The sequence below is a fragment of the Notothenia coriiceps genome, unplaced genomic scaffold (genome assembly GCF_000735185.1).
Source record: "Notothenia coriiceps isolate Sejong01 unplaced genomic scaffold, NC01 NC01_scaffold00032518, whole genome shotgun sequence".
Taxonomy (NCBI): Eukaryota; Metazoa; Chordata; class Actinopteri; order Perciformes; family Nototheniidae; genus Notothenia; species Notothenia coriiceps.
Window position 1 is genome coordinate 2,147 of NW_011365219.1, and position 26,256 is coordinate 28,402.

The 26,256-nt window shown below is 44.6% G+C and overlaps 1 protein-coding gene across 1 annotated transcript in view; it reads right to left on the reverse strand.

The window, feature by feature from the left end:
* Window positions 1-340: 340 nt before the first annotated feature.
* LOC104960891 (titin-like) overlaps window positions 341-26,256 on the reverse strand; it is a gene marked incomplete at its 3' end in the record, with an annotated part of 31,909 nt that continues 5,993 nt past the window's right edge. Inside the window, exons 7-22 of the mRNA XM_010789063.1 lie at window positions 25,631-25,687; window positions 25,075-25,146; window positions 24,772-24,840; window positions 24,600-24,680; window positions 24,377-24,448; window positions 23,934-24,143; window positions 12,368-12,412; window positions 9,890-9,943; window positions 9,414-9,809; window positions 9,048-9,326; window positions 8,414-8,683; window positions 7,742-7,881; window positions 7,505-7,631; window positions 2,590-2,729; window positions 2,114-2,240; window positions 341-532 (exon numbers count right to left, since the gene is read on the reverse strand). Coding sequence (XP_010787365.1) covers window positions 341-532; window positions 2,114-2,240; window positions 2,590-2,729; window positions 7,505-7,631; window positions 7,742-7,881; window positions 8,414-8,683; window positions 9,048-9,326; window positions 9,414-9,809; window positions 9,890-9,943; window positions 12,368-12,412; window positions 23,934-24,143; window positions 24,377-24,448; window positions 24,600-24,680; window positions 24,772-24,840; window positions 25,075-25,146; window positions 25,631-25,687 — 2,331 coding nt within the window. The remainder of the gene's footprint in view (window positions 533-2,113; window positions 2,241-2,589; window positions 2,730-7,504; window positions 7,632-7,741; window positions 7,882-8,413; window positions 8,684-9,047; window positions 9,327-9,413; window positions 9,810-9,889; window positions 9,944-12,367; window positions 12,413-23,933; window positions 24,144-24,376; window positions 24,449-24,599; window positions 24,681-24,771; window positions 24,841-25,074; window positions 25,147-25,630; window positions 25,688-26,256) is intronic.

The following is a 26,256-nucleotide window of genomic DNA, read 5'->3' on the forward strand; positions in this document are numbered from 1 at the left end:
AGTCTGAAATTACATCCAGTCATAATCAAACTAATCCCGCGCTATGCCTGATATCCTCTCAGAGACCGCGCTCACACTGCCACGCTCTGACTGATTGAATAAACATTTAAAAACACTTTAAAAGCTGTCGGTGTCAGACCTGCCACCTGCCCTGAGCCCCGTTAAAAATAACCCCAGAAACGCTTACAGGGCAGAAAGCTCCAAAGCAGATCGAATGCAGCGCAGGAATCCAGGCCCTTATATGCAGACAAACTCAACTGTGTGTGTGTGCAGGTGTACAGCAGGCCTACAGGAAGGGTGTGTGCTCAGGTGTGTGTGTGCAGGTGTACAGCAGGCCTACAGGAAGGGTGTGTGCTCAGGTGTGTGTGTGTGTGTGTGTGTGGACTCACTCTGTCGCTTGGCTCCAGCTTGGTACCCCCAAGGAACCACTCGACGGCGATGCCCTCGTACGACAGCTCGCACTCGAAGGTGGCCGTCTCTCCGGCGGTCACCGAGGCGTCCGCCAGGGGCCGATCCACGGCGATGACCCGCGCTTTAGATTGGGGAGAAGACATGGTTAGTCCCCCCCCTTAAGACAGGTCGATGTAAATCCACACAGAGTGCTTAATCCCGGGATGTGCTCCTCATGGCTGCTGCTGCTGCTCCGAGGCCAGAAGAAGCCTTCAGGACTGAAAGCCTCTCTCGGGGGGTTGACGCTGGGGGGGGCGGGGGGGGGGCGCTCATTAGCATTAGCATTACGGCCACCAGTGAGGGCTGGGGTCGCGTCCTCCCCCCTGCCAATCTCTGTGAACCTGCTCTACATAAGGCATTTGGCTTCTAAAATAACCGAGGGTCCCGATTGGCTGAGAGCCCAGTGAGAAAAATAGGAGAAGGGGGGTTGCAAATCTGCTCCTGTCAATCAACACGTGACCATTTACTGGAAAAGAGGAATCTAGCTAATATCCGTCTGCAGGACGATGTGGATACCTGTGTGTGTGTGTGTGTGCGTGTGTGTGTGTGTGCGTGTGTGTGTGTGTGTGTGTGTGATGATCCAGGGTGTCAGTTTAGATTAACAAGTAGCATCAAGTATTTACAGTGGCTGCCTCACATGCCTGAATTAAGGCCTGTTTAACGGCCGGTAACAGTTTACACACTCACACACTCTGACTCACTGACAGCTCACACACTCACTGACAGCTCACACACATTTAACTCTGGATTAGATATCTCTAAATATATGGAAACAGTAACACACACTGTGAAAACAAGCTCTTCCTAAACCCCGCCTTCGGGGAGTCACAGCGCTACACTGGGTCGCAGATTGTAATGATTACTTTATTCTAAGTCCTTCATGTTTTGTTTGAGTCAGGGAAACATCTGTCACTTCACTTTGAGCTTTAGCTGGCTCTCTGTCAGTATCTGAGTCAGACTAGATGGAGTGAGCAGCTCTGGACGTCTCTCCTGATGTCCTGCAGGAGCAGATCTGTTCCATTGAACGGGGAAATGCACCTTTAAATGTTTTGAAATCCTGCTTTCAATTACAATTAACATGCAATTACTCTTTAATGACAGAGGAAAGAAACGGCTCGACTTGTTCCCACATTTCATAAGCCAGCATGAAACTGTGTCAGAGTCCAGGGGACATACGGGTCTGTGTGTCCCCATGAAAATAACGCTGTCCATTCAAACCAGATTAAAGCAATATCAGTTTCTAGGATAATGGAACTGGCTGCAGAGAGTTCTATTTTCAGATCAACAAATATGAAGCTACTACTAGCTTAGCTTAGCATAACAACCTCAAACTAGGTATCTCATTCATGTGAGGCCCATCCTGTACCATTATAAACACAGTTAACGTATCTTTCTTTCATTTTGGCCTCATTTGAACTCATATTTGTGTCACTATACCTCCTCGTTTATGTGGCTTATTTTTGTTTAAATGAACACAAAGTTAAATTTGACCCAGAAATCATCATTAGGCGAACTTCAAAATGTGACGCCTTTTCCACGACGTTAGCCAACCAATCAGGATGCGTGTGATGATGTGTGTTTCTCTAACAAAATGTGCGTTCAGGCATGAAAACTAGAATATGTTAAAAAGTGTGTAAATGTGAAGCCGAGTTGTTCCTGTCACCTTTGACCCTGAGCTGGGCGGAGGACTTGGCGTTGGCTGCGGAGAAGTCGATGCTTCCTGCCATGTCCATCTTGCAGTTGAAGATGACCAGGATGTGTCGCGCTCCCTCTTCCTTAATCTCCACATCCTGAGACAAAGACATTCAGATTTCGCATTTTAGACTTTAAACAGAAACGTTGAGAGAAGTCTGAGAGAGTTCCTTTACCCTTTGTGCTCATGTCAGATGAACTGATCATTCCTTCCACTTCTACTAAGACGTGTCTGTTCTAACAGGGACAGGTAACTCTCCACTCCGAGGCAGAAAGCAACCTCTCCAGAATATTCTAACCCATTCAAACATTCTCCAGAAGTACATTGCAATACAAGTCTCTGTGTTCAGTCTGACCGGAGACGGGCAACATTTCTAAATGTACCAGGACATGTGATCGGGCGGTTCCTGCTGTAATGAATATACATCTTTTGAAGAGTGATCTTACAGGTGAGGGGTGCAGCTGCTCCCCCTTCAGCTTCCAGGTGGCGTGCAGGTCCTCCTCGGAGATCTCCGTCTCAAACTTGGCGGTCTCGGTCTCAGTGACCTCCACGCTGTACAGCGGGCGGACCACCTTAATGTCGCGCTCTGCAGGGGGGGGAAACAGACGTCAAGGAGGAGGAAGAGGAGGAGGAGGAGGAGGAGGAGGAGGAGGAACCAGTTTCATGATGTACAGACATAGGCAGATAGAGATGATAGAAGAATAGTTTAACAGTGAGTCGTACTGAACTGATTTAGGATGGAAACATTTTTTAAGATTTCACAAAGTAAATTATTATTCAAACATTTCAAATCAAACATGAATAATGAATATAAAGGGCGTGTCATTTATCATATTCATACCAAGGGTTTATCAGGAAAGCTCGTTATCCTGTGCTTTATGAAATAGTAAAATGATTCTATTGTTTAAAAATGAAATATATTCAGATCTATCATCATGAGTCAGAAGTAAATTCATACAGTGATTGTAATATTACAGGCTGTATATGAACACTTGTATGTGCCTCTGAGGGGAGAGACATTCACATTTCCATGTCTCCGTTTTGTCTTCAGAGTTCATAAAGTGTTTGAATACAGTTATAATATAGAGTTATAATGGGCGGGGTTGTGAGGACAAACAAAGATGGAGGATGGAGGGGGCGTGGCCTCGCTGCATGGTGGTGGGCGGGGCTTGTTCTGCAGTCCTGCAGGTGTTCAGGGTCTCCGCAGGTTTTACCTTCGATGTTCAGGTCGGCCGTGGTTTTGTCGATGCCACAGTCGCAGGTGTACGACCCGATGCTGCTCCTCGCTGCCTTCTTGATCACCAGCATGCGCCTCTTTCCGTCCGCTGGCATCTGGACGTTCTTGGAGGCAAATATTTCGTTACCGTCTTTGTACCAGCGGACCTCGCCGGCCGCCTTGCTCAGCTCGCAGGACAACACCACCTCGTCTTTCTCGACGGCGGTGTAGTTCTGCAGCTTCACCGTGAAGTACAGGTCGCCCTCTGCAAGAACACACGTCAGCAACACACAGTTAAAGCACAACGGTTTGGAAATGAGCCGGAAAAGTCTGGAGCCATCTGGAGACCTGTAGAAGGCTTCAGCGAAGAGTAATCTGTGTCTTTAAGACTCGTTAAACAATCAAATTTATCATTTCTATCACCGGTGAGTGTAGCGTGTTATATTCTGAGTGTTAAGCAAACGGATCCTTTTGTTACATTTCTGTTTGTTTCACCGTCAGCGTGGTACTGACCGAGCACGGTGAGCATGGCCTCTGAGGTCTTGCTCATGGCCTCCACTTTGATCATGGAGGTGTCGTCGATGGAGACCTCCTTGAAGGCCAGCGTGAAGACCTTCCCGTCCTCCGACATGTGCACCACCTTGCTGGGGTGCAGCCGGACGTCGTTTTTATACCAGACCACCGGGATCTTATCGTGAGAGAGCTCCACGCTGAACTCTGCCGTCTCACGCTCCTTCACGGTCACATCTTTAATGGGCTTGATAAATTCGAGGCGAATACCTGATGACGAAAGGTTACACACAGGGGTTTCAAACTAAAGACAGCAACACAGACAGATTCACATAATGCTGACGGCCTGAAACACACTGTCCCCTCTGATTTCACTCGTAGTCACCTTTGATAATCAACTTCCCAGACGTCCGCTTGTCTTCAGCCTCAAACATGTACTTGGCTTCGTCTTCATATCTGGCAGATTTCACAATAAGAGTGTGTCTCTTCCCCTCCACCTGGATCTCAAACTTATCGTCGTTTGTCAACTCCTGAGATCCCTTCAGCCAGCGGAAGCTTTTGGGCTCTCTGGAAATTTCCAGCTCAAACTTGGCCTCGTCCTTTTCGTACGCGTGGACGTCAGCCAGCGGAGTAATGAACGAGACCGTCGGCTCTGCAGATTCACACAGATACAGATAACATAAACGGACGGGCCAGGAGAGACAACGTGGGTCAGGGGGTGGGATGCAATAGCATTTATAGATTAAATCACTATTACATGTCATGAATCCACATTGTTAGACAGTAGAAGGGCCGTGAGACTGAACCCGGGCTTTTCCTTGTTTAGAGTTTGAACAAGAAGAAGGAAGGGAAGTGAGCGCTCACCCTTCACTTTCAGGTTAGCAGAGCATTTGGCGTTGGCGGCGATAAACACCAGCTCGCCTGTTTGAGGCACTTTGCAGTTGTACAACACCAAAGTGTGTTTGGCACCGTCCTCCACGATTTCTACATCCTGCAGACGACCGACAGACGTCAGCATTTCAGTAAAAGAAAACATGAGGACTTTAAAGTGAGCAGGGTGCTCGATTCACTTTCATTTGTGAAAAACACAAGTGGTTTTAAACAGAATGAAAGTGAAGGGAACCACATGTAAGATAATTATTGTGATGAGACGTACGGCGGATGGACTGAGGACTTCTCCGTTTAGTTTCCATTGTCCATGGACATCGTCCTCACTGAGCTCCACTTCAAACCGAGCGGTTTCTCCGTCAAACACCTCAACTCCGTACACCGGCCGCACCACCTTGATGTGGCGCGCTGGCGTTCAAGAGAGGGGACAAAGATGTTTAAATACTCAGACAAACTTCACATTAAAACACGAGACGTAGACGCACACCAGGCTCCTTTAGAGTGCACCCTTTTTCCAGGACCAGAAACAACCAAAGGGCTCCAATGGCTGGGCAACGGCAGGCGATGATCCAGCAAGTGAACGGTTACAAAAGCAAGGAAATAGATCCCTGCCCAAAAGGAGCCATTTGGTTCTTTATGGACCTGTTAGATCATTGAGGTGCACGTTAAAGGTTTTCTTCAGAGAGGGGTGGTTCTGGGGAAGACCCTCTGAAGAAATAGAACAGTGACAAACAAACAATACATAAAGATGGAAGAACACCACAGGAGTTTATAATCAGAGTTGAATAAACCCACGAGAGGCTTTCTCTGAAAACTCTTGTAGTGCGTTTCCAACTCTCTCAGAAGTGCAAGGTGATGGCAGCGGTGAAGAGCCAGAAAGAGACTTGTGCGATGGAGCTTGAGGTTATGAGGTGAAGGATGAGCACCATGAAATTACCTTCGATGTGAAGCGTGGCCATCGTCTTATCTGTCCCACAATCACACACGTACTGTCCTTTGTCTTTGTCTGCAACTCTCTTGATGACAAGGGTTCTGCGTTTGCCCTCGGCCTTAATGGCCACCATCTTAGAGGGTTTGACCTCGGCCTCGTTGTGGTACCACATGACCTCCACGTCTTTGCTGAGCTCGCAATCTAGGGCCACCTCGTCTTTCTCCACCGCAGTATAGTCCTGCAGCTTCACCGTGAAGTACGCATCGCCCTCTGGAAGGGGAAAGGTTTGTGTGACTCTCCAGACAGAAACAAACATGAATAACAAACAAATTCACAGTCCGAGGTAAACAAACAAGATGAGAAACACAAAAACACAACATGTAGAGACAGGAAAATGACACACAAACATGGACACACATCTGCGGAGAGAAGAAGACGAACAGGAGGAGGACACACATGGGTTTACCTATGACCGTCAGGTTGGCCATGGAGGGAATCCCTTTGGCCTCAGCCTTAATTTGACAAGTATCATCGAGAGTCACTTCCTTAATTTCTAACACGTGTTTCTTCCCGTCCACGTGAGTGAGCACGGTTCTGCTCGGGTGGATTTTGACATCGTTTTTGTACCATGTGACGGGGATGTTCTCATGAGAGAGCTCCAGCTCAAAGCGAGCCGTCGTGCCTTCCTTCACCGTTTGGTCCTTTAGCGGCGAGATCAATTTGAGCCTGATACCTGTAGTTGCATTGGGTGGAAAGAGGAGGCAACCAACTCAATGAGTGCTGTCTGGTTAATGATAACGGCTCTGCTAGATAATGGCACTCCAGCACTTACCATCCACCGTGAGTCTAGCTGTGGACATTTTGCCCAGAACAGCGATCGTATACGCGTCCTCGTCATCGAACTCGCAGCAGTTTATAATGAGCATATGCTTCTTTCCATCATCGATGATGTCATACTTTTGGTCCGGGGTGATGACATCATCCCCTCTATACCACATGACCTTAGAGACATCCTTCGTGATGGTGCATTCAAACTTTGCCTGTTTCTTTTCAGGCACAGAAACATCCTTCAGCGGGACAACAAAGTCCATCTCGATTTCTGGGTTTAAAAAGGTGACACAGAACATCAACAACACAACAAAACAACAACAACGGTTTACACACAGTGGCCAGTCGTAACACATAACATGAATAAAGTCTGCTTGGTAAGGTTCGGTGAAGAACTCTATGTGATGATTCCTCCAAAGGTTTAGTCTTTCGGCAGGACCGGTCCACCACCAACTAGGACGTCAGTTTACTGGGAGACTCATTGTTCTTTCTTCACCAGTCACTTACCTGTTTGGACTCAACCCTGTGCCTACTGAACTCTATGATATTTGCTGAATCATGCCTGGTGGTTTAACAAATAAACTGGCCACTGTTCGTAGAGTTAACAAACAACATTTAACCACAGACAGTACGAATATCCTGCAAAGTGGCAGCACAAACACACATTTAGACACATGTCGGATCGGACATATAAACAGACAGGTTTCCATTGAACAGACAACAAATAGAAAACACACAAACAAACAAACACACTGGAAATTGTTGGGATTCTCATCCAAATGTCTCCTGGTCTTCCCGGGCTGCAAGTCTCAAAGAGTGGCACACAAAATGCATTTCATTCATCAACCTTATGAAATAAAGGTCTAAGGTCCGCTCTCAAGTGCCTTTAAGCTTTATTGTATTGCCAACGGACCTTACGCCTTTATTTTTACACCTAATATCCGAAAACATTGTACGTCCGGTCCTGGATACCAGGCGCAGGTCTTACCTTTGACGTTGAGCATCGCGCTGGTCATGGCGTTCAGAGCCTGGTACGAAACCTCTCCGGCATGATCCAACTGGCAGTTCTTCAGAGTGAGCTTACGCACCCCGCGCTCCATGTGGATTTCGCACGTCTGGTGAATGTATCACAATATAAAGTAATGAACATGACCATGCAAAAAAAGAAATACCTGCAGTAAGAATCGTGTGACTATTTAACGGAAACAAGTTCATGAAACCGTACCGGGGATCTGGTCAGAACCTCTCCTTTGAGCTTCCATTCACCGGGAACATCGTCCTCAGAGATCTCCGTCTCAAACACGGCGTCCTGCTTCTCAACCACCTCAACGCTGGCCAGAGGTTTCAGGATCTCAGCCTCGCGCTCTGAGAGAGATGTTGTGTTAGTATTCAGAAATATGGACCAGGCTAAAGAAAAGTAAACGAGGCACTTAGGGATGTCACAACACCAGAAAGTCAGTCGTCAATACCCAGTTCTTGATACCTATAACTAATCTTACCCTTCTTTGTTACCATTAGCATACTGGGTTTTGTTTGGAAATCAAACAGGTCATCATTTCCTAATTACACCTCCTTCAGACAACTGGATTTATTTATGTTTCTCACACAAGTCTACATTAAACACATCATGATAGCGTTATGATTTACCTAATACTTCAATTTGTCTAAAGAGCTTGTATGCACCACAATGCGACTCAAAGGAGCTTGGCTCCACAGGCTGCTAACAGCTAACAGCTAACGTTAGCTAACTACCTGTAGCTTTTAACTTAAATGTGACCAAGAGATGACATGATCCTGTTAGTCTTGAGTTGAGCTTTGCTTCCCACTTGTTACCCGAGAACTGTTTCTAGTGACATCCCTAAACCAAAAAGGAAGGTAAGTGAGTGGATAGAAAAACCTCCTAGAGTGAGATTGGCGGTGTAAAGGCGTCCTTCCACCTCCATGCAATACTGCGCCACATCCTCAGGCTGACAGTTCTTGATGGTGAGCGTCAGCTCCTTTCCTTCCTTCTTGATCTCAATCTTGTCTGAAGGAGTGATCTCCTCCTCTCCTTTGAGCCACTTCCAGTTGGGGGATTCCTTGAAGAGCTCGCACTTAAACGTAGCGTTGGCTTTCGGTTTCACATGCTGGTCTCTCAGCGGTTTCACAATCCAATCCCTGATGATTTCTGTTGGAGTTAAACAACGGTTTGCATTATAAAGACAAGACGTAATTAATATAGAAAATATTAAGAAGATGTATTATAAGATAAAGCAGAAGGGCCAAAACAGGCTTAGTCTGAATTAGTGTATCTAACTTTGTGGCGGTTTCAAGAATGTTTGCAATTTGAAATTAGGTTTAGGGGGAGAATTCAAAGCTGCTTCTCTAAATCTGCAGATATCTGAATGTAGCTGCAGGACAATTAGTGATTTGGTTTTATGGTGATTAGATTTTTAAATAAGAATGGACAATACCAGATCTCTACCTGTATCCACTACTTATAAAACACCTGGATCGATGGATGCGTCTTTAGGGACATGTTCACTGCTTACCAATGATTTTGACATTCGTTGAGGTCTTGACATCCTCCTGGCCGGACACCTCACAGCTGATGAGCCCGGTGTCGGCCTCATTGGAGTTCTGGATGGTCAGAGCGTGCTGCATGCCGATGACGTTGATCTGAATCTTCCCGGCCTGTTTCTTCAGGACCTCACCGTTCCTCTTCCATATCGCATCCTTCTCTTTGTTCAACTCACAGGTCATGTACAGAGGCTGACCCTTCATAGCCGAGGTCTCCTCCTCCAGCTCCTTGATCCATTTCAATGGAAGCTCTGTGTCGAGATAAAAAGGCAATGAGTGGCGAATGCTTGGATAATGATTAGGAGAAAGATATTCAGGACAGAACTAAATATGAATACCTTCAACAATGAGCTTGGCTTTGCATGATATCTCCTTGCCGGCATTCTTGGCTATACACGTGTACTCCCCGTTGTCAGAGAGCTGGACATCAATGATGTTCAGCTTGCGGTCTTTGCCGTCAGAGGTGAACTTGTGCTTGGGGCTCTCGCGAAGGTTACAGTCGTCTTTCATCCAGGTAGTGATGGCGGTGGAGGGCGAAACCTCGCACTCGAACACCGCAGCCGATCCGATGGACTCGGCTTCCTTCAACAAGATGTCCTGAAGCTTCTTGATGAACTTCAGAGGGACGGCTTTGAGCTTGAACCCTGCGAACGGTTCGTCTGGTGGCGTGGGACCCTTTCCTCCGGGCCTCAGACCACGGCCCCTACCTTCTCCGGGGGACGGGGTCTGCTTGGCTGAAATACAAATGAACGGTCATTTCATGAAGGACTCTTTGGAATCACTTCATTACAAGATATGAAGAAAAGAGACTTACGTTTCAGTCCTCTACCTCTACCTCCACCTGCTGCTTCTGCTGCTGGTGATCCCTCTGTTCATGAAAAACACAAATGAGTTTTCGGCACACAACGCCATCAGGTGTCTTCGTGAACATGCCAGAGCTGTGAGATGTGTAATGTCCACTCGAATGGATTGGGGAATATGATGTCATAGTGATGGTTGAATAATGAAACAATGGAAACGAAAGGCACATGAATGACTTTAACATCATGAAGAGATGGAACAACAAAACAGAAGGGTGGAGATGTTATGGGAACACGTGTTGGACGGATGGAAATGACGGACACACAGTTTGACAAACAGATTGATATTCAACACAAACACAAGAAAAAGATGGTGTGAGTCGGGTCACGTTTGAGATGTGAGGAATGATTCGGATGGAGGCATGATGGTGGGAATGGGTAGCGATTATTCAGGGCATGAAGGCAGCGTTTGTCTCGGCCGTCACCCAACGGGTTAGAGTCGCCACCATCTCACCTCTCCTGGAGACCCCGGGCACCTCCAGGGCACCTTCCTCTCCTTCACCCTCCCAGTCGTAACTGTCCCGGCGAACCATCTCCAAGCTCCAGGCCTCATCTTCCTCCTGCTCCACATCTTCCTCGTCCTCCTCTTCATACACCTCCTCCTCAGGCTGGGTGGCTATCTTCCTCATCTCCACGGCTCCAGGAGAAACCTCCTTCCCCAGGGGAACCTTTCCTTTCCCGGGCTTCGCTGGTTCTGCAGCCTCCTCGGGGGACGGCTTCTTCGGGACCTTCTTCAGAGTCACAGCTTCCACAGAGTCTTTTGGTGAAACTGCTTTAGGAACCCTTTTAAGTTTATCAATACTGGGCCTCCTCTCAGCGGGGACTTTCTCTGCGTCTTTGAGCTTCTCCACCTGAGGAGATGGTGTCTTTCTCAGCTCCACCTTCTTGAGCTGCTCCAAAGGCTTCAGAGCCACCTCTTCTTTGTCCTCCTTTGGCTTCGGTGTGACTCCCTTCTTCAGCTGCAGAGGTTTGGGCTCCTCAGGAACCTTTTCTGCTTTCTTAACAGGAGTCGTTTTCTTCTCAGCTGGAGCTGCCTCCACCACCTTTGCAGGCTTCTTCTCTGGAGTTTCTGCGATCTCAGGTTTCATCGGTTTAGCCTCAGGCTCTCGTTCTTTAGGTTTTTCCTGTGGGCTGGTGCGACGGCGCTGCAGGTCATCAGCCGGCTTCCTCTCCTTCTCCTCCGCTGCTTTCTTCTCAGGCTCTGCAGCCTCTTTGGACGGCCTGGAGAAAGGCTTCAGCTTGACGCTCTCCACCTCTTGTTCCTGTGTTGGGATTTTCTTAACCTTAGTGGGCGCTTTGATCTCCTCAGGCTCTTTCTCCGGAGTTCTCTTTTTATCTACTGGCTTTGGCACCTTGGCTGCTGGCTCTTTGACCTCTGGAGGAGCTTGCTCAGGTTTCTTGGAAGGCTCTTTAGTCTCCACCTCTTTAGGGACTCTGTCTAGCTTCTGGAAAGACGCAGAGTCCCTGTCTAGATTCTCTTTCTTGTCTTTCTCCGGCTCCTCAGATGCTTTAACAGGTTTCTCAAACGGTTTTAATTTGATCACTTCTGGTGCCACTTCATCTGAAGGCACTTTTTTCACCTTCTTTAAGGCTGCAGTAGGCGGGGCCGGTTCCTCTTCCTTTGGTGCTTTGGGAGTTTTCTTCAAAGAAATCTCATCTTGTGGTTTCTCATCTTTTGGAACAGGTTTCTGCCGGCTCCAGGCTTCTGCAGGTGCTTCTTTCTGGTCCTTTGCTTTAGGCTTCATAACTTCAGGCTTCTTCACCACCTCTGCTTTGTCTCGAGGTTTCTTCTCCTCTGCGGGTCTCCTGGTGGCGATGGACATCTCCACCGCCTCCTCTCTGTGCACCAACTCCTCCACCTGAAACACTGTGGTCTTCGTGACCTTCTGAGGTCTCTCCTCTTCCTCAGCCTCTTTCACTTGAACTGAAGGAATCTTCTTCAGTTTGATTATCTCCTGCTCTTCTTCTACTTCTTTCATGACTCTGGTGGTCTTCCTCAAAGTGGGAATCTCAAACGTCCCTTCCTCTTCAGTCTGAACTTTACCTTTTTTCTGCAGGAGAGGTTCTGAGGTGGCAAAGGTTTGACATTACTTATGAAACGTAAGGAATGACACCACCATTTGTACACACACACACTTACCACCATATATAAAACTGATAAATAAAGATGACAGTCCAACAGTAACCAAAAAGACAAAGAAGAGGACGACTACAAGAAAAGACAACAGGACACAACAGACAAACATGTATTGTGTGTATGCATTTAGTATTCTTTAAAAAAAAAAGATCTTTTGATGTCCCAACATCTCCAACTGTTGGGTGGTTTTTGAGTTGGTGGCGCTATACAAGTATCATGCTGTGTCTTTTTTTAGCCGTTAGTAACTGTGTACTGAGTGTACTGAGGTGAGGTGAGCGGTAACCGGTGCTCCTACCTTTCTTGACTCCTCCCGGTGCTTGGACGGGTCCCTTGGTTTGATCTAATACAGGATTATAGTTCAGACAGTTGTTAGTTAGAACATTTCATCGGTCATAAATAGCAGTTTCACTGATTTAAAAGTCGGAAGACCTTACCAAACGCACTCAAAGAAATGATAGCTGATGGGATTTGTGGTAAAGATGTGACTGAGTATGCAGAGTGGTCTAGTGTCACGTGATTTAGTGGAATGACATGGGGAATAAGTCAAGAGATGACATGAAGAGTCCAAGGACAGCTGTGGCATGCTTCAGTTAGATTTGTGGTGAATGAACAAATAGGACACACAACATGAAAAGACAAACATCCCAATGAGAAGGCCGTACCGACCAAGATTAACGGTGGAAACACACAAGTGGGGGTCAGTCAACATTTCCAGTGATGAAGATGGAAGTGTAAAAGATGGATAGGACTGGAAATCTCAAACAAAGAGGATGTTTCAAGGTCAGTTCTTCCTATACCTCTACCTGTTTCAGGAGATATCTTTTCTACCACGGTTGGTTTTTCTTCTTCTGCACCCTTCCTGGTTGGCTCTTCAGCCTTTGCGGCAGCCTTTGGCTTGGCCACTTAATAAAAGAGGGGATTGTAAAGTAAACACACTTTTTTTTTGGAAGACGCACACGGTCTTAGTGCAAACTCTTTACAAGTTATTATCTGTATACCTGGCTTTGTTTCTTCCCGGGGAGTTATTTTCTTCTCTAACTTCTTGGTCTTGTCTGTGACTTCAGGCTTTTTGGCAGCTTCTTGAACTTTGACAGCCGCCTGCGGTTTGCTCTCTTCAAGTACAAAGTAAAAAGGGAATTCAACAGAAAGCTCTCCACAAACACAAATATATGTTGGATCTAAGAGCTTGAAACCATAAAAAGGCAAAGTTCATATTTCTATGAAGAAAACCTTTTTCCATTGTCCTTTCGATAAAGATTCAAAGATCATGTTCGCTCAAGAGTGACATTCTTTCACGAATGCCTCACATAGACAGAAACACAGAGACATAAACACCATTAAAACATCTAAAAGAGAGGTCGGTACCTTCTTGAGGAGCAGCTGGCTTTACCAGTGCTTCTGTGACTTGTGGTGGAGACTCCATTCCCTTCACAGGAACTTTGAAATGAAATTATACAACAATCAGAAGGTCAGTAAGACTGATGGGTGAGCACGGAACCAGCATGCAAAGACAAACAACACAACGACAACAAACAAGGTCCAGGATGGAAACATACAAGGTCGGAAATGAGTTCTCACCTCGTTTCTGTAATAAAATATCTCAGGTAAAAATCAACATAAAGGACACGACAAACATAATCAGACAAAGCAATGAAGAAAAACCCAAGGTGGAAGCGCGGTGATATCAGGTGATCAGAAAGAGAGTCTGTCTGAGGCGACAGTGGGACGGTTCTTCACAATGAGCAGGAGTACAGTTTGTGACGACACAAAATGGGTGGTGTGACATGGATGTCTTCTTGAAATGGTCGAAAGACGAAAGAGGTATGAATCTAATAGATCCTTAAGGAGGAGGTGCACAAGGGTGTGTGGTGCTCAGGTAAAGTAAAACACGTGCTCGGTGACACATAACATATCTCCCTCTATACCTCTGGAAGACTCTTGACGGGTGACTCGTTCTTTTCCTTCTGGTTTCAAAGTCAACACTTCCTGAGGAGGGAGGTACCGGACGTCTGCTTTGAGAGACTGCTCCACCTCTGACTTCCTGTTGACACTTTCTCCGAATTCTGTGGTCTTTTTCTGAACCGTCTTTGGCTTGGTTGTATCTGTTACTGAGGGCTCTCTGATCACGCCAATATCAGCTCTTGACTCTGTCGTTGCTGGTTGGTGTTTCCCAGAAATCTCTTGGGTTTTATGCATTTCCAGAATCGTTTTTGTGGGTTTAAGTAACTGATCTCCTTTTATTTGTACTTGTCTAATCTCAAGTTTTTCTTTTTCAGGAAGTTCCTTGAGGATTTGGTTTGTTCCTACCATTCCTTCTGTCTTTATTTCTTTGGGTTTAGCCAACTTCAGGTGTCTTTCTAAAGGTGCTTCCTCTAAATGTGATGACATTGGATGTTGTTGTTTGGCAGCATGGTCTCTAAAAGTGACACATTTTGGTCTTTCTTCTATATATTTAAAGTCTTGTTCGGCTGACATTGTTCGCACGTCCTTTAGAATTTCTCTTTTGGTATATTCTTCTGCAATAAGTGATTCTTTAGACGTCACAGGTGTTACTGTGGCTTTTCTTTCAATCTGTGTGTGCTTTATTTCTGTTCCTTCAGGCGGACTTACTGTAGCTCTCTTATCTTTAACCATGACCACCTTTGGCTGAATTCCTTCTCTTGGATCAGAGTTATTCAAAGCCTTTTTCAAAGATTCTGTTTGAGCACTTTCTCCAGTTCTTGCATATCTGTCTAAAGTGTCTTTGCCTCGCAGTAATCCTTTAGTGGTGGTTGTTTGTATGGGAGTAACTTTAGTAGTTTTGTCAACAAGTGTTCCAACCTTGGACTTTCTTTCTTGAGCTCTAAACTCTTCAGTTTGACCTAACGTCAGGCTGGTACCTGTTGTGTGTTCGTCTTTCTTTAAAGGAACATCCACTGACTGTGTTTTACTTGATGTAATGTCTTTAACAAGATCGTCAGGGGTAATAAACCTCTGCGGAGTATCAAATTTAAACTCATGTTGTTTCATAATCAATGGTTTTTCATAAGCAACATCCATGACTGGTGTCCTTGAGGCTTTGCTTTCTATTTGGTCCTGCTTTGTTTCTACATGTGGAGCAACCCTGAGGAAGAGGTCTTTAACGGTGTCTGTTCTGGACTGAATGCTTGTCATTGTAGACCGTTCTTGGTCTCCTTTCAATGTTTTTCGAGTCTTTTGTTGAGTAGCAGCTGACGCTTCTGCCTGTTGCTGAGTTTGTTTCTGTTCTGTTAGCATTTTCTTATCTTTGTCTGTAATCTTTTGTTTCTCAGCCTGCACCCTTCCCTTGGTGGACTCAAGAGAAGCCTCACTGGATTCATAAACGTCCTCTCTACTGGATCCAACGTCTTTAACACGCTTGTCAGGTGCAATAAGTATTTTCAGGGTGTCTGATTTCACATCTCCATCTTTAACTATCTGGTGTTTTTCAGCTGCGACCTCCATCACAGGAGCAACGGAGATTATTCTCTCAGCTTGTTTTGTTTCTGTTTCCTCAAGTGGAGTAATACTACCGTATTCACCTTTAACTGTAACTGACTTAGACTGCACTTCTTCAGAGGAACGTTTGTCCAACTTCAGTGCTTTCTCTTTTAGGGATTTTGATTTCTTTGACTTAATGTTTTCAGTCTCTGCGTCGGTTATGTCTGTCTGCTTTTGACTGTTTTTTATCTCTTCAACTGGAAGACCTGCAGTGATTTTACCCTTGACTGTACGTTTCTCTGAAGCTTCTTGCTCCACCAAAGAGCGTTGATATGCTTCTTCTGGTTTGGATACAGTTAAAGCTTGTCTTTCAATGTTCTGTTTATCAGGTAAATCCTCTTTAATGGGAGAAGCCTTTTCTGTCTGATCTTGAACTACGTGTACTTTTGAAAAGACTGGATGTACTGTAATATCTTTGGAAGACTCCTTTGACTTTGCAGGAACATCGTCTGACCTGTAAACATCCTCTTTTGTTGAGCGAATGTCTTTAATGAGCTCATCAGGTGTGACATATCTTTGGAGAGTGTCTGATCTAACGCCTCCTTCTGTCACTATCAGACATCTCTCAGATGCAACCTCCATCACAGGAGCCAATGAAAACCTGTTTTCCACTTGTTCTTGGTTTGCTTCTGGGACGAATGGAGTAACACTACCATATTCATCTTTTACTACCACTGTCTTAGACTGCACTTCGTTTAGGGGAGTTTTCATAGGTTTGTCCGACCGCTTGCCTTTCTCTTTAAGGGATCTATTAGTCTGGAAATCTTCCATTTCAATTTTAGTTGCTTCTTTCTTTGTGGAAGTGTTTCCATACTCATCTGGTGCATTGGATGCATCTTGTTCCATCGCTATGTCTGTTTTAATTTCCTCCATCACAGGAGGAATGACAGTTGGAAAATCTGTGGTAGTTTTGTCCATTATTGGAAGTTTTTCTTCTGGTTTACTTGAAACTTTTCTTTTAACTTCAGTTTTTGGAGATTTTTCAATGTCTTCCATGGATTTGGATTGTGCTATCTTATGTTTAAAAGTATCAGATGTTTCACTTGCAACCTCCATGGCAGGAGCTTCTCTAAACTTTCTTTGAACTTGTTTAGTATCTGAGACTTCCAATGGTGCAACACTTCCATATGCATCCTTAACTTGAGCTATGTTGGACTGGATCTCTTCTGCTTTAGAGGGTTTGTCTTGCAGAGCTCTAACAGAATCATGGATCTCTGTTTGTTTATGCCTTTTTGGTTTTATCTTTACAGTTTCATCTTGAATTGTTTGGACTAATATCCTGTCTTGAGACATGTTATCTAACTTTGTCTTTTTTTCTTCGATCTCAGGTTTAACTTCTACTTTAGTTTCAGTTTTATTGTGTTCAAGAGAAACACTTTTGTCTCTTTTGTCTTTCTTTGAATATCCTACAGTCTGAATTTCTTCCACAGTCTTTGCTGACTTATCTTGTCTCTTGGTCTGCGACATGTCTTTCTTTGGAAGAGAGGTTTCAAATTGACTGATTGTTTTTTCTGGATCATAAATGACTTCAGGCTCAGTTCTCTCCAAGCTGTCAATTTGTTCCAGTCTTTCTAGGGTCTTCTTCTCAATGGGAGCCAACATGGGTGTCTTACTTTCAATTGGGACTAAATTGGACCTGATTTCTTCCTTAATGTCTTCAGATGAGCTCATGTGTCGAGGAATAACAGTTTGAGTGTCTTGTTGTCTGTCCATTGCCTCCTCTATCACAGGTGCCTCTGAAGTCCTTCTTAGGACGTGTTCTTGTTTGATGTGTGTAGTTTCAAAAGGTGTAACACTACTATATTCATGTGAAACTGCAACGGCCCTGGCCTCTTCAACTGTAGTGGTTTTGGATTTGGCTGACAGTTTATCTTTCTTATGAAGTTCTGATGTTTCTTCAGGTCCAGTTTGGACTTTTTCATCTTTGATCTGGACGCCAAATTCATCATCTGAGACTTTGATCTTAACATGTTTTTCAGGTTGTTTTGGTGCCCCATCTTCAGCGGGTGTTACTTTTACAATGTTCTCTTTAACTCTTATGGATTTCAATGGGATTTGTTCATCTGCAACCTCTTTAGGTCTGGCTAACTTCTGTCCTCTCTTATTTAAGGACATTGATGTTTCAGAAAGTGTTTCTTCAAAGAAATCAGTTTCTTCTACTGTTGCTAATTCAGTTTCTCTGGTTTCTGAATGTTTCTCAGGAGCTACTGCAAGTTCTTTAGAAGTCTCCTCAACTAAATGTGTGTCTGAAGCCCTTCTGTCAGCTTGTTCCTGAGTTGTTTTAAGTTTAAATTGTTTAACTCTAAAGGTTTTATGGCTAACTGTGCTGTGCTTTACCTCGTCTCGTTCAACCATAATCTTTTGAGTTTTCTGTTCGCTATCTGTCGTTTCAATATCACTAGTTTTGTCCATCACAGGCGCGTCTACACCTTTTCCTCCACCGCGTTCCTTTCTCTCTGGTTTCTTCTGTTTGATAAGAGTATCTGAGGCAGCTGTATCTGGAGCTTTGTCCGCTTTATGTAATATCTGGCGTTTGCTTTTAGCTAACTCAGTAATCTCTTTACGTGGTGCAGTTTCTACAGGTTGCATATCCGTCCTTTGGGTTTGTTGGAGTCTTGGTTCTGTGCCTTTAGAGCATCTGTCTGTACCTTTGTTACCGCCTGATTGTAATGACTCTTCATGTTCGACTAACTTCTGTGTTTTGCCGGTCGCTGTTTCTTTAGAGGGTTCTTCTGTCGAATCTGAAACGGATGTTAGCTTTTTGTGTTTTTCCTGTCCAATCTCAGCAGTTCCACTAGTTTTCATAGAAGTATCTGCATCGACTGATGACATGGGATCCTTTGTTTCAGCTGTTGATTCTTTGTCTTTAAGGGGTTTGACTTTGTTTTGAGTGACACCAGCTGGCTGGTCAGCGTCATATCGTTCATCAGATTTACATAACACTAGTTTTTTTATTTCCTCTCCTTTGTTTAACCCTTCAGTTGGAAGTAATTTAGTATACTTGTCGTTGGCTTTTACTTTTATCTGAGCTTTCGGAGGTTTCTCCTTTGGTGCTGGTTTGGTCCCAGCAGAGACGTCTAACCTAATGTCCTCTGTGTGGACAGTGTGTTGTTTCTCCATTGGTGCTGGTTTGGTCCCTGCAGAGACGTCTAACCTAATGTCCTCTGTGTGGACAGTGTGTTGTTCATCTTCTATTGGTGCTGGTTTGTCAGTTAATTGGATCATTGGCGTGATTTGGGAAGTTGTTCCAATGAGTTCTTGCTCTCTAACGTCCTGAACTTTAATAGGAGGGACTTCACCTTTAGTTCGGACTCTTCTCTTTAACTGTTCATCCTCAGCTTTACCTTCGATTGGCTTCTGCTGTCTCTGTTTGTGAGGAAAGGCCTCAGGACTAAATGTATCTGTAACTTTATCAGTTTGGTTGTCTCTGAATTTAACTGTAACCTCTTCAGATTTAAGTGGAATTCCTTCAGTTTGAGACGTTTCTAACAACATTTGTTCTTTTCCTTTTTCAGATTTGGATGTGATTGGTTTCAAATGAATTTCTTTATCGGTAGTATCTTCAGTTCTGGCTCGCATTGGTTCTTTTTTCTTTTTAGGCGCCTTTCTCTCAATGGATTCCTGTTTTGTCAGTGATTTTGTTTGTTTTGTTTTCTCAACAACAGGAGAAGTGATTTCTTCCCTTGTTTCATCCTTTTCAGTTGTTACCGTCTCAAAGCCTATTTGATCAGCTATTTCTTTACTACCAGTGTCTTCCGGCTTACCGGAGACCTGTTTTTCAGTTTGCTCTTGTCTTGGTTTTATCTTTTCTTGCCAACTAACTTGGAGTCCTTTAACTACAGCTTCCTCGTCTTCAACCGCTGCCTGCCGTCTCACTTTCTGCGCCACGTCAGTCCTGCTCTTTGACAAGATCCTAGGTTTTTTAGTTTCAGTTTCTTTCTCTTGAGTTTTGACTTCTATTCCAGGAGAGACTGAGCGTCTCATCTCGGCTGTTCCTTCAATCGGACTGACTTTGACTGGTTTACCTTTATGTAGAGCTTCTTTATAACCTTTAGCTTTTTGTATGTCTTTTATTGCTTTTAGAGAATCAGGTTTTTGGACAGGAGACTCCTCCTGAACTTTCCCCTCAGACTCACTTCCTGTCATGCTGAGCTTATCTTTAGTTGTTGGGATGCCTCTTGTTTTAACAGCTCGTCTCTTTGAGCCATCAGTAACAGATATTTCACCACTTATTTCAGACACTTCTTCCATCGCACTTAAAACCTCTTCTTCCTGCAAAGATTTAGGACCCTCGCCTTCTTCAGGCTTGCCATATACTTGTGCTTCAACCTCTTCTCTTGATATGGAATCCGTCTGACGTCCGGCTCTTTCCGCAGCCTTTAACAGACCGCTGGTTGCCGCTTGAGGACGGAAGATTTTAAGAGTTTTGAAGAGAAAGCACCATGAAGCGGTGCCAAGAGATTAGGGGGGGGAAATAACAATAAAGACAAACATTTGGAGTTAAACGAGACAAACACAGAGGTAATAAGAAAAGGAGCTGACAGGAAAATGTGCCGTTGATGTTGTACCTCTTTTTCCTTCTTCTGTAGACGGAGCAGCAGGAGGAAGGGTCGTGGGAATCGTCTCGGCCTCGAATTCTGGTTCTTTAAAGAATAATAGTTTTGTGTTTAACGCAAGATATGAGCATTAAAGGAAGAAGGGAAGGGATCAAAAAGAAGCCTTTAAAACAAGGTAAAAGGAGAGCTTGACAATGGGGTTCAATCTGATGGAGGTCAAAAGAAGAGCAAACCTGAACAAAGATAAGAACATGTGAGTATGATCATGGTGCTCGATGGTCTGTCTGTACCTCGGGGAACTGTTTGTTCCTCTGTTCTCTTGTAATCTCTTTCAGTTCGTGCAGAAACAGCTCCAGTCTCCTTTTGGACCTCAGGTTTGATATCTGTTACGGACACTTTGGGTTTGACCTCGGGCGTCACGTCTTCAGAACCTCTGTCCTTCTTTTGACTAATCCTCTCCTCAGATGTTTTCTGCTTCTCTTGTTTCTTTACCAAGACTCTTCCTGGTGCACTGGTCTCATCTTTTTTGGAAATGACTCCTGGTTTAATTCCCGTTACGACCTTTTTACTTGTTTCCTCTTCTACCATCTTTACCTGAGATACACTCACTCGTTTCTCTTCAACTGTGACTTCCCTCTTTTGAATTGTAAGTTCTGTAATTTCCTCACTTCTGCTGTGATCTTCTTTGGGAAGTTCTGATATTATCTCGCGTCGTAACTCAATCAAATGCTTTCCTTCAAGTGCTTCAGTCTGTTTTCTAGTTGCTGTGCTGATAATAACTGGTGGATCTATTTCTTTGACTGTAGTCTTGACTTCCTGTTGCCGCTGTTTGCTTTCTGTTTCAATGCTCACCTCTCTTCCCCTTTTGACTCTAGTTTCCTGTATAGAGATGTCCCTTCTTTCTTGTCTGACTGCCTCGCTGTCTGTTAAAGACAAGATGGACTGAATCATGAACTCTTCTTCTGTGGTTTCTATTCTAGGTCTACCCTCCCTATCCTGGTCAGATTTCTGGACTACAACAATGGTTCCTTGTGTTTGTGTCACTCTGGACGCCCGGGTGTCTTTCCTCCCTGCAGAGTCAGTAACAGATATCCCGCCTCGCAGTTCAGACTTTTCTGTACGTAAGAGGTTTGATGTCGGCTCGACGGTCTCGCCAAGATGAGCCTCTTTGCCTTTGGCGTGTTCTTGGTGTTCCCACGCTTCCTCCTCGACGTGGTAAACTTCCTGAGTCTCCTGAGCTGCTCTCCTGCGCTCGATCTTAACGAGAAGCTCAGTTTCTGGGAGTTTTAAGAGTTGTAGAAGAAGAAAAGGCGTCATGCGGCGGCGCCAAGAGGTGAGAACAAAACACAGGGATTAGGAACACAGAGATGAATCACATGGTTAACTCTTCGGTGATAATGTATTATCACCAAGAGTTAAAGTGGTTAAAGTACTCCGTCGGGTTTTCAGATGGTCGGTACCTTTTTCTGCAGGAGAGACTTTTCTCTCTTGTTCGATCTTCACAATCTTCTTGGTTTCTTTTAAAGATAATCCGGTGAGAAGGTAGAAGACCATTTTAAAAGAAGAGAATTAAGACGTTTAACAAACAAAAGGAAATAAGCAACGTACATTTAATCACACGAAACACAGCAAGACATTTGAAATCAAAGGTTTTGAAAGAAGTGGCAGCAGCTCAGCTTGTATTTAAATACTCCTTACATCTGATATACACTCAAAACAAAGTAAACGGTTCATGGTTTGTATATATGTATTCAGTATAGTCACCCGAAGCTTATTCAAAGGTGAAATGAGATCAGTTATAATCTCTTACATGTGATTAAAACACTTTTCTTGGTTTGCATTGCTGGATTTCTTTTGGACAAAGTTTTCCCTAAAAACATTCAAGCCTTTTTTTGTTGCTTTCCATGTTTTGCTCCACAGGAACCCTGCTACACTCTACTGGTAGACAAAGGGCACATGATATTGAATATAATGAATTCAATATCATCAAACTGAAGCCTAAGTTTGATCCTTCAATGTATTCATGAGAAAGAAACTTGATCCTACCACTAGGTGGCGCCAAAGTAGCCAATGCACATAAGATACGTTTAAAACATCATTTTGAAGTATAGTCAGCATTTTAACAAATAAAACATTTGAATCGTGGTCAAATAGAGCCTTTGTCAATTAATCTTATTAAATGAAAATGGTCAAAGTGGTATCATTAGTTTTGAGAGTACATTTAGAGGCCATACAGGGAGTGAGCTGCTGCCAATGGTTCTCATGCATGAAGAAGACGTGTTTAAAGAAAGAGTTGAGGTCTGCCTCGGCTGTACCTTTAGTTTCAAACACCTGCTCAGGTGTTCTATCTACAGAGACCCTCTCTGGTCCTTTCTGAGACACCCGTTCAGGTTCAGCTTCCTCAGGAGTCCGCTCTTCTTCGGACACTTTCTGAGAAACTTTCACAGACTTCGTCTCAGGAGGAGCCTTTTCCACGGCTCGTTTCTCTGGAACCTTCTTTGGTATTTCATCTGCTTTCCTCTGGGGGGCCAGCACCTTCTCTGGGACCCTCTCAGGGGTCTTTTCCTTCACCTCAGCCCTCCCTGGCGGTTCAGGTATTTTATCTGGACGCCTCTCAGGTTCAAACACCTTCTGAGGGGCTGACTCAGAGACCTCTTCAGGTACCTCTTTAGGTCTGGGCATCACAGCTTGAAGAGGGTTTGACACAAACACAAGACATGACTAGAAAGAATGTTGGAATGTGCTGGCGCACAAACAAAGATCGTTTTAAAACAACGAGGAGTTACTTCACTCAAACGACCCTTTGTTGGTCAATTGTCTTAAAGTGCCAATAGCTTGGTTTTCATCATGTCACTGTTAAACTTGAGGAGCGTAACTCCAGACTCAAAGGACCCAGAACAGAGTCTGGGCTCGGGAACATTAAGGTACCTTTGTCTTTCTGTGCCGGCTGTTCTTTGGGAGCAACAGCAGCTTCTGGTTTCTTTGCTGCTTTTGGAGCCACAGGTCTTTTTTCCTCCACAGGAACTTTAAAGAGTATAATTTACAAACATTAAAAGCCTTTACATGTAGAAAAGCTAAAGAGTTTAGTAAGATGCAAACACTCTATCGAGTGCAAGACAAGAAGCCAGACGTGCAGCCCCCCCCGTAACCACAGTTAGACGTTAGACTAAACAAACAGGAGCCGAAGAGAGTTTAAGATGAAGGTAAGAGTGTGGGTTTTAGTTTGCCGGGTTACGGTGATGATGAAGAAGTTTGTTTTACTCAGAACAAACACAAACAGGATCATTAGGCATGGACAGTCACTCCAGACGGGTTACAGGTGGAGGTGGAGTTAAGACACATCTCAATCAGAGACGCTGTGTACCTTGCTTTGGAGGTTCCTTCGGAGCAGGCTTCGGTTCTGGTTTTGGAACTTTCACTTCAGGTTCAGCTTTTTTAACTGCTGGTTCAGGTTTGGAGACCTTTGCAGGTTCAGGTTCTGGAGCGGGCAGTTCTGGCTCCGGTTTACGAACTTCTGGTTTTGTTTTTTCCGGTTCTGGTTTGGCTTTTGGAGCCTCTGGTTCTGGCTTTTTTACCAACGGTTCAGGCTTGACCTTTGCCGGCTCTGGTTGTGCAGCCTCTTCGGGGACTTAAAGCAACATTTAGTTTAGACTCGACAATCACGACACACAGAAAGTCAAAGATTCGCTTCCACACTCGAAGCTAAACACATAAAGTCGAGCTGTGTAAACACTCAGGACGGAGAAACAGACACACACTTAGACTCAATACGTTTTCAAATGAACCCACACACACAGAAGGAAATACCTTTGGAGGGGGGGGTGGCCGGCTTCTTTACCGCCCCTGGCTTAGCATCCGGCTCCACCTTCACCGCCGGTTTGGCTTCAGGTTCTGCTTTGGGCTTAAGCTTTGCTTCAGGTTCGGCTCTCTGTTTGAGCTTGGGCTCAGGCTCAGGCTCAGGTTTGGCTGCAGACGCCACTTTTTTGGGCTCAGCTGGTGCCTGAGGCTTGGGCTCATCTTCAGGTGGGCAAGACAGACATTAGCTAATGTTAGCATAAAGTTGTGGTAGCATTTAAGAGTTATGAAGAGTCTTCAAAACAAGAGTTCAGACACTTAACAGAGAGACAGTGATAAAGAGTGGAACAGTTTACAAAGGGCTACAGAGCACGAACAGGAAGACAGACATGAAGAGGTTAGCGGCTACGTAGCGGTGAGGACGATAAGCTGCTACTGAAGACGTCTCAAAGTACCTTTCTTTGGCAGTCCAGGCTTCTCCGCAGGGGGTGAGGGCACAGCAGCAGGCTTCTGAACCTCCTCTGCTTCTTTTAAGATACATTTAAAAACATAATCAACCAGAGAGTCAAAGGAAACCAGACCAATGGGACAGAAAGCAATCAGAAAGCATTAGGCGAGTGTCGTCTGCAAAGAGTGAGATTTTCAGGAGAGAGATGTTAGAAAGGAAGACGTCTCTACCTTTGGAAGAGGGGGCTTTCTTCTGCTCTGGTTCTGAAACGGCAGCAACCTTTTTCTCCAATGGCTTTGTGGCTTCAGGTACTTTAAAATGTGAGTGCATGTAGGTGAGAATTCACAAAGAAACAACATTCACACACAGAGGAACCCAGTATGGAAGGCAGACGTGAATCACCTGTAGGGGGGGGCGGCTCCTTCAGCGACGCCCTCGGCTTCTCCTCAGGCTTCTCCTCAGCTTTGGGAACTTTAAAAAGACACCGGTTGTATTAACAACACAAGAGAGCAGCTGAGCGCTTGCAGGTGAAGCAAAGAAGCATCAGAAGATAATAAAGCACAAAGCAACTACAGAAGAGAAGGTCTTTGTGGAGCAGCAATGAAAGAGGAAGACAGGAACACAAACAGTCCAAGGTGTTAGTGCTGGACGACAGACGGAGGAGGGTTTCCTGGAGCGCGGAGCTGAGCAGGAAGTCAGGCTTACCTTTGGATGGGATTCCCTCTCTCATTTCAACTTTCTTGGTCTCTACTTTCTCCTCAACTGCGACTCTGGCAGCTAGAAGAAGCACAAAGAGAACCCAGAGTCATCCTCACTGTCAGAAGGATGTACTTCCTGCTTTAGTCTTTAACAAAAAGAGTTGATCTCCTATATTTCAGTAACAAATGTGTGTATTACCTTCTGTAATGTAAAGCAAGAAGACTCTAATTGTTTCTATGTGTTGATTAAAAGAGAGGCAGGCTGATAGGTTGTGTTACAGCAGCTGCAGGTTATCAGAGCTTTGAGTTAGAAAACTAAATACTAACATTTGAATACAACAAGAATCAGGTATACACAGTTCATCCAAACAGTAACCAATTAGACAATGCAAAGCAATTATTACAATGCATTGTGGGTAAGAAATTAGAGTTTATAAGGGAAGCAGAAGCCAGAAACATGACCTGAGACTGAAATAAGGAACCAAGAGGAACACACACACACACACACACACACACACACACACACACACACACACACACACACACACACACAGCTGTGATACCTGTGGCTATGGACACCTGTTGTGTTACCGTCTCTTCACTCCAGCTCTCAATCTCCACTGAAGGTGTGACGACCACAGAAGTGATAAAACACAACAAACGTGAGGAAAGGTTTGTGCACGAAAACAAACAAGTGGTTTCACAAAGTCATCGTTTTGTTGATTAAATGGGACTAGAAAAACGTTGATTTTGAAAAGGGAGTGAGAGTATTAACGACTCAACAGCTTCAAAGAGAAACAGACGCTAAAGAGATTACTAAGAGATTAAACTCTGAAAACAAACCAAAGTGCAGATGCTAATCCGTTAGCAGTCAGCTAACGGATTAGCTCAGAATATGTCCATGATGGATTTTGTCATAGCGCCAACAGAAGCCAACATGTACCTCTATTTTCATGTTCTTTGATCAAATCAGGGAGCAGATATTCAAACAGAAAATAACTTTGAAAGAGTTTTAATCCCAGATCGACAAGAGAAAAGACTTTTTCTGTGAAACGGCGAGAAGTTAGTGAGTGTGTGACGGAGAGATGGAAGATGGGGTGGAAGTTACAAGAGGGAAAGAATAAAAACACATCTTCAAAGTTTGTAGACAAACAAACAAACAAACAAACAAGAGCGTATTACACAGAGG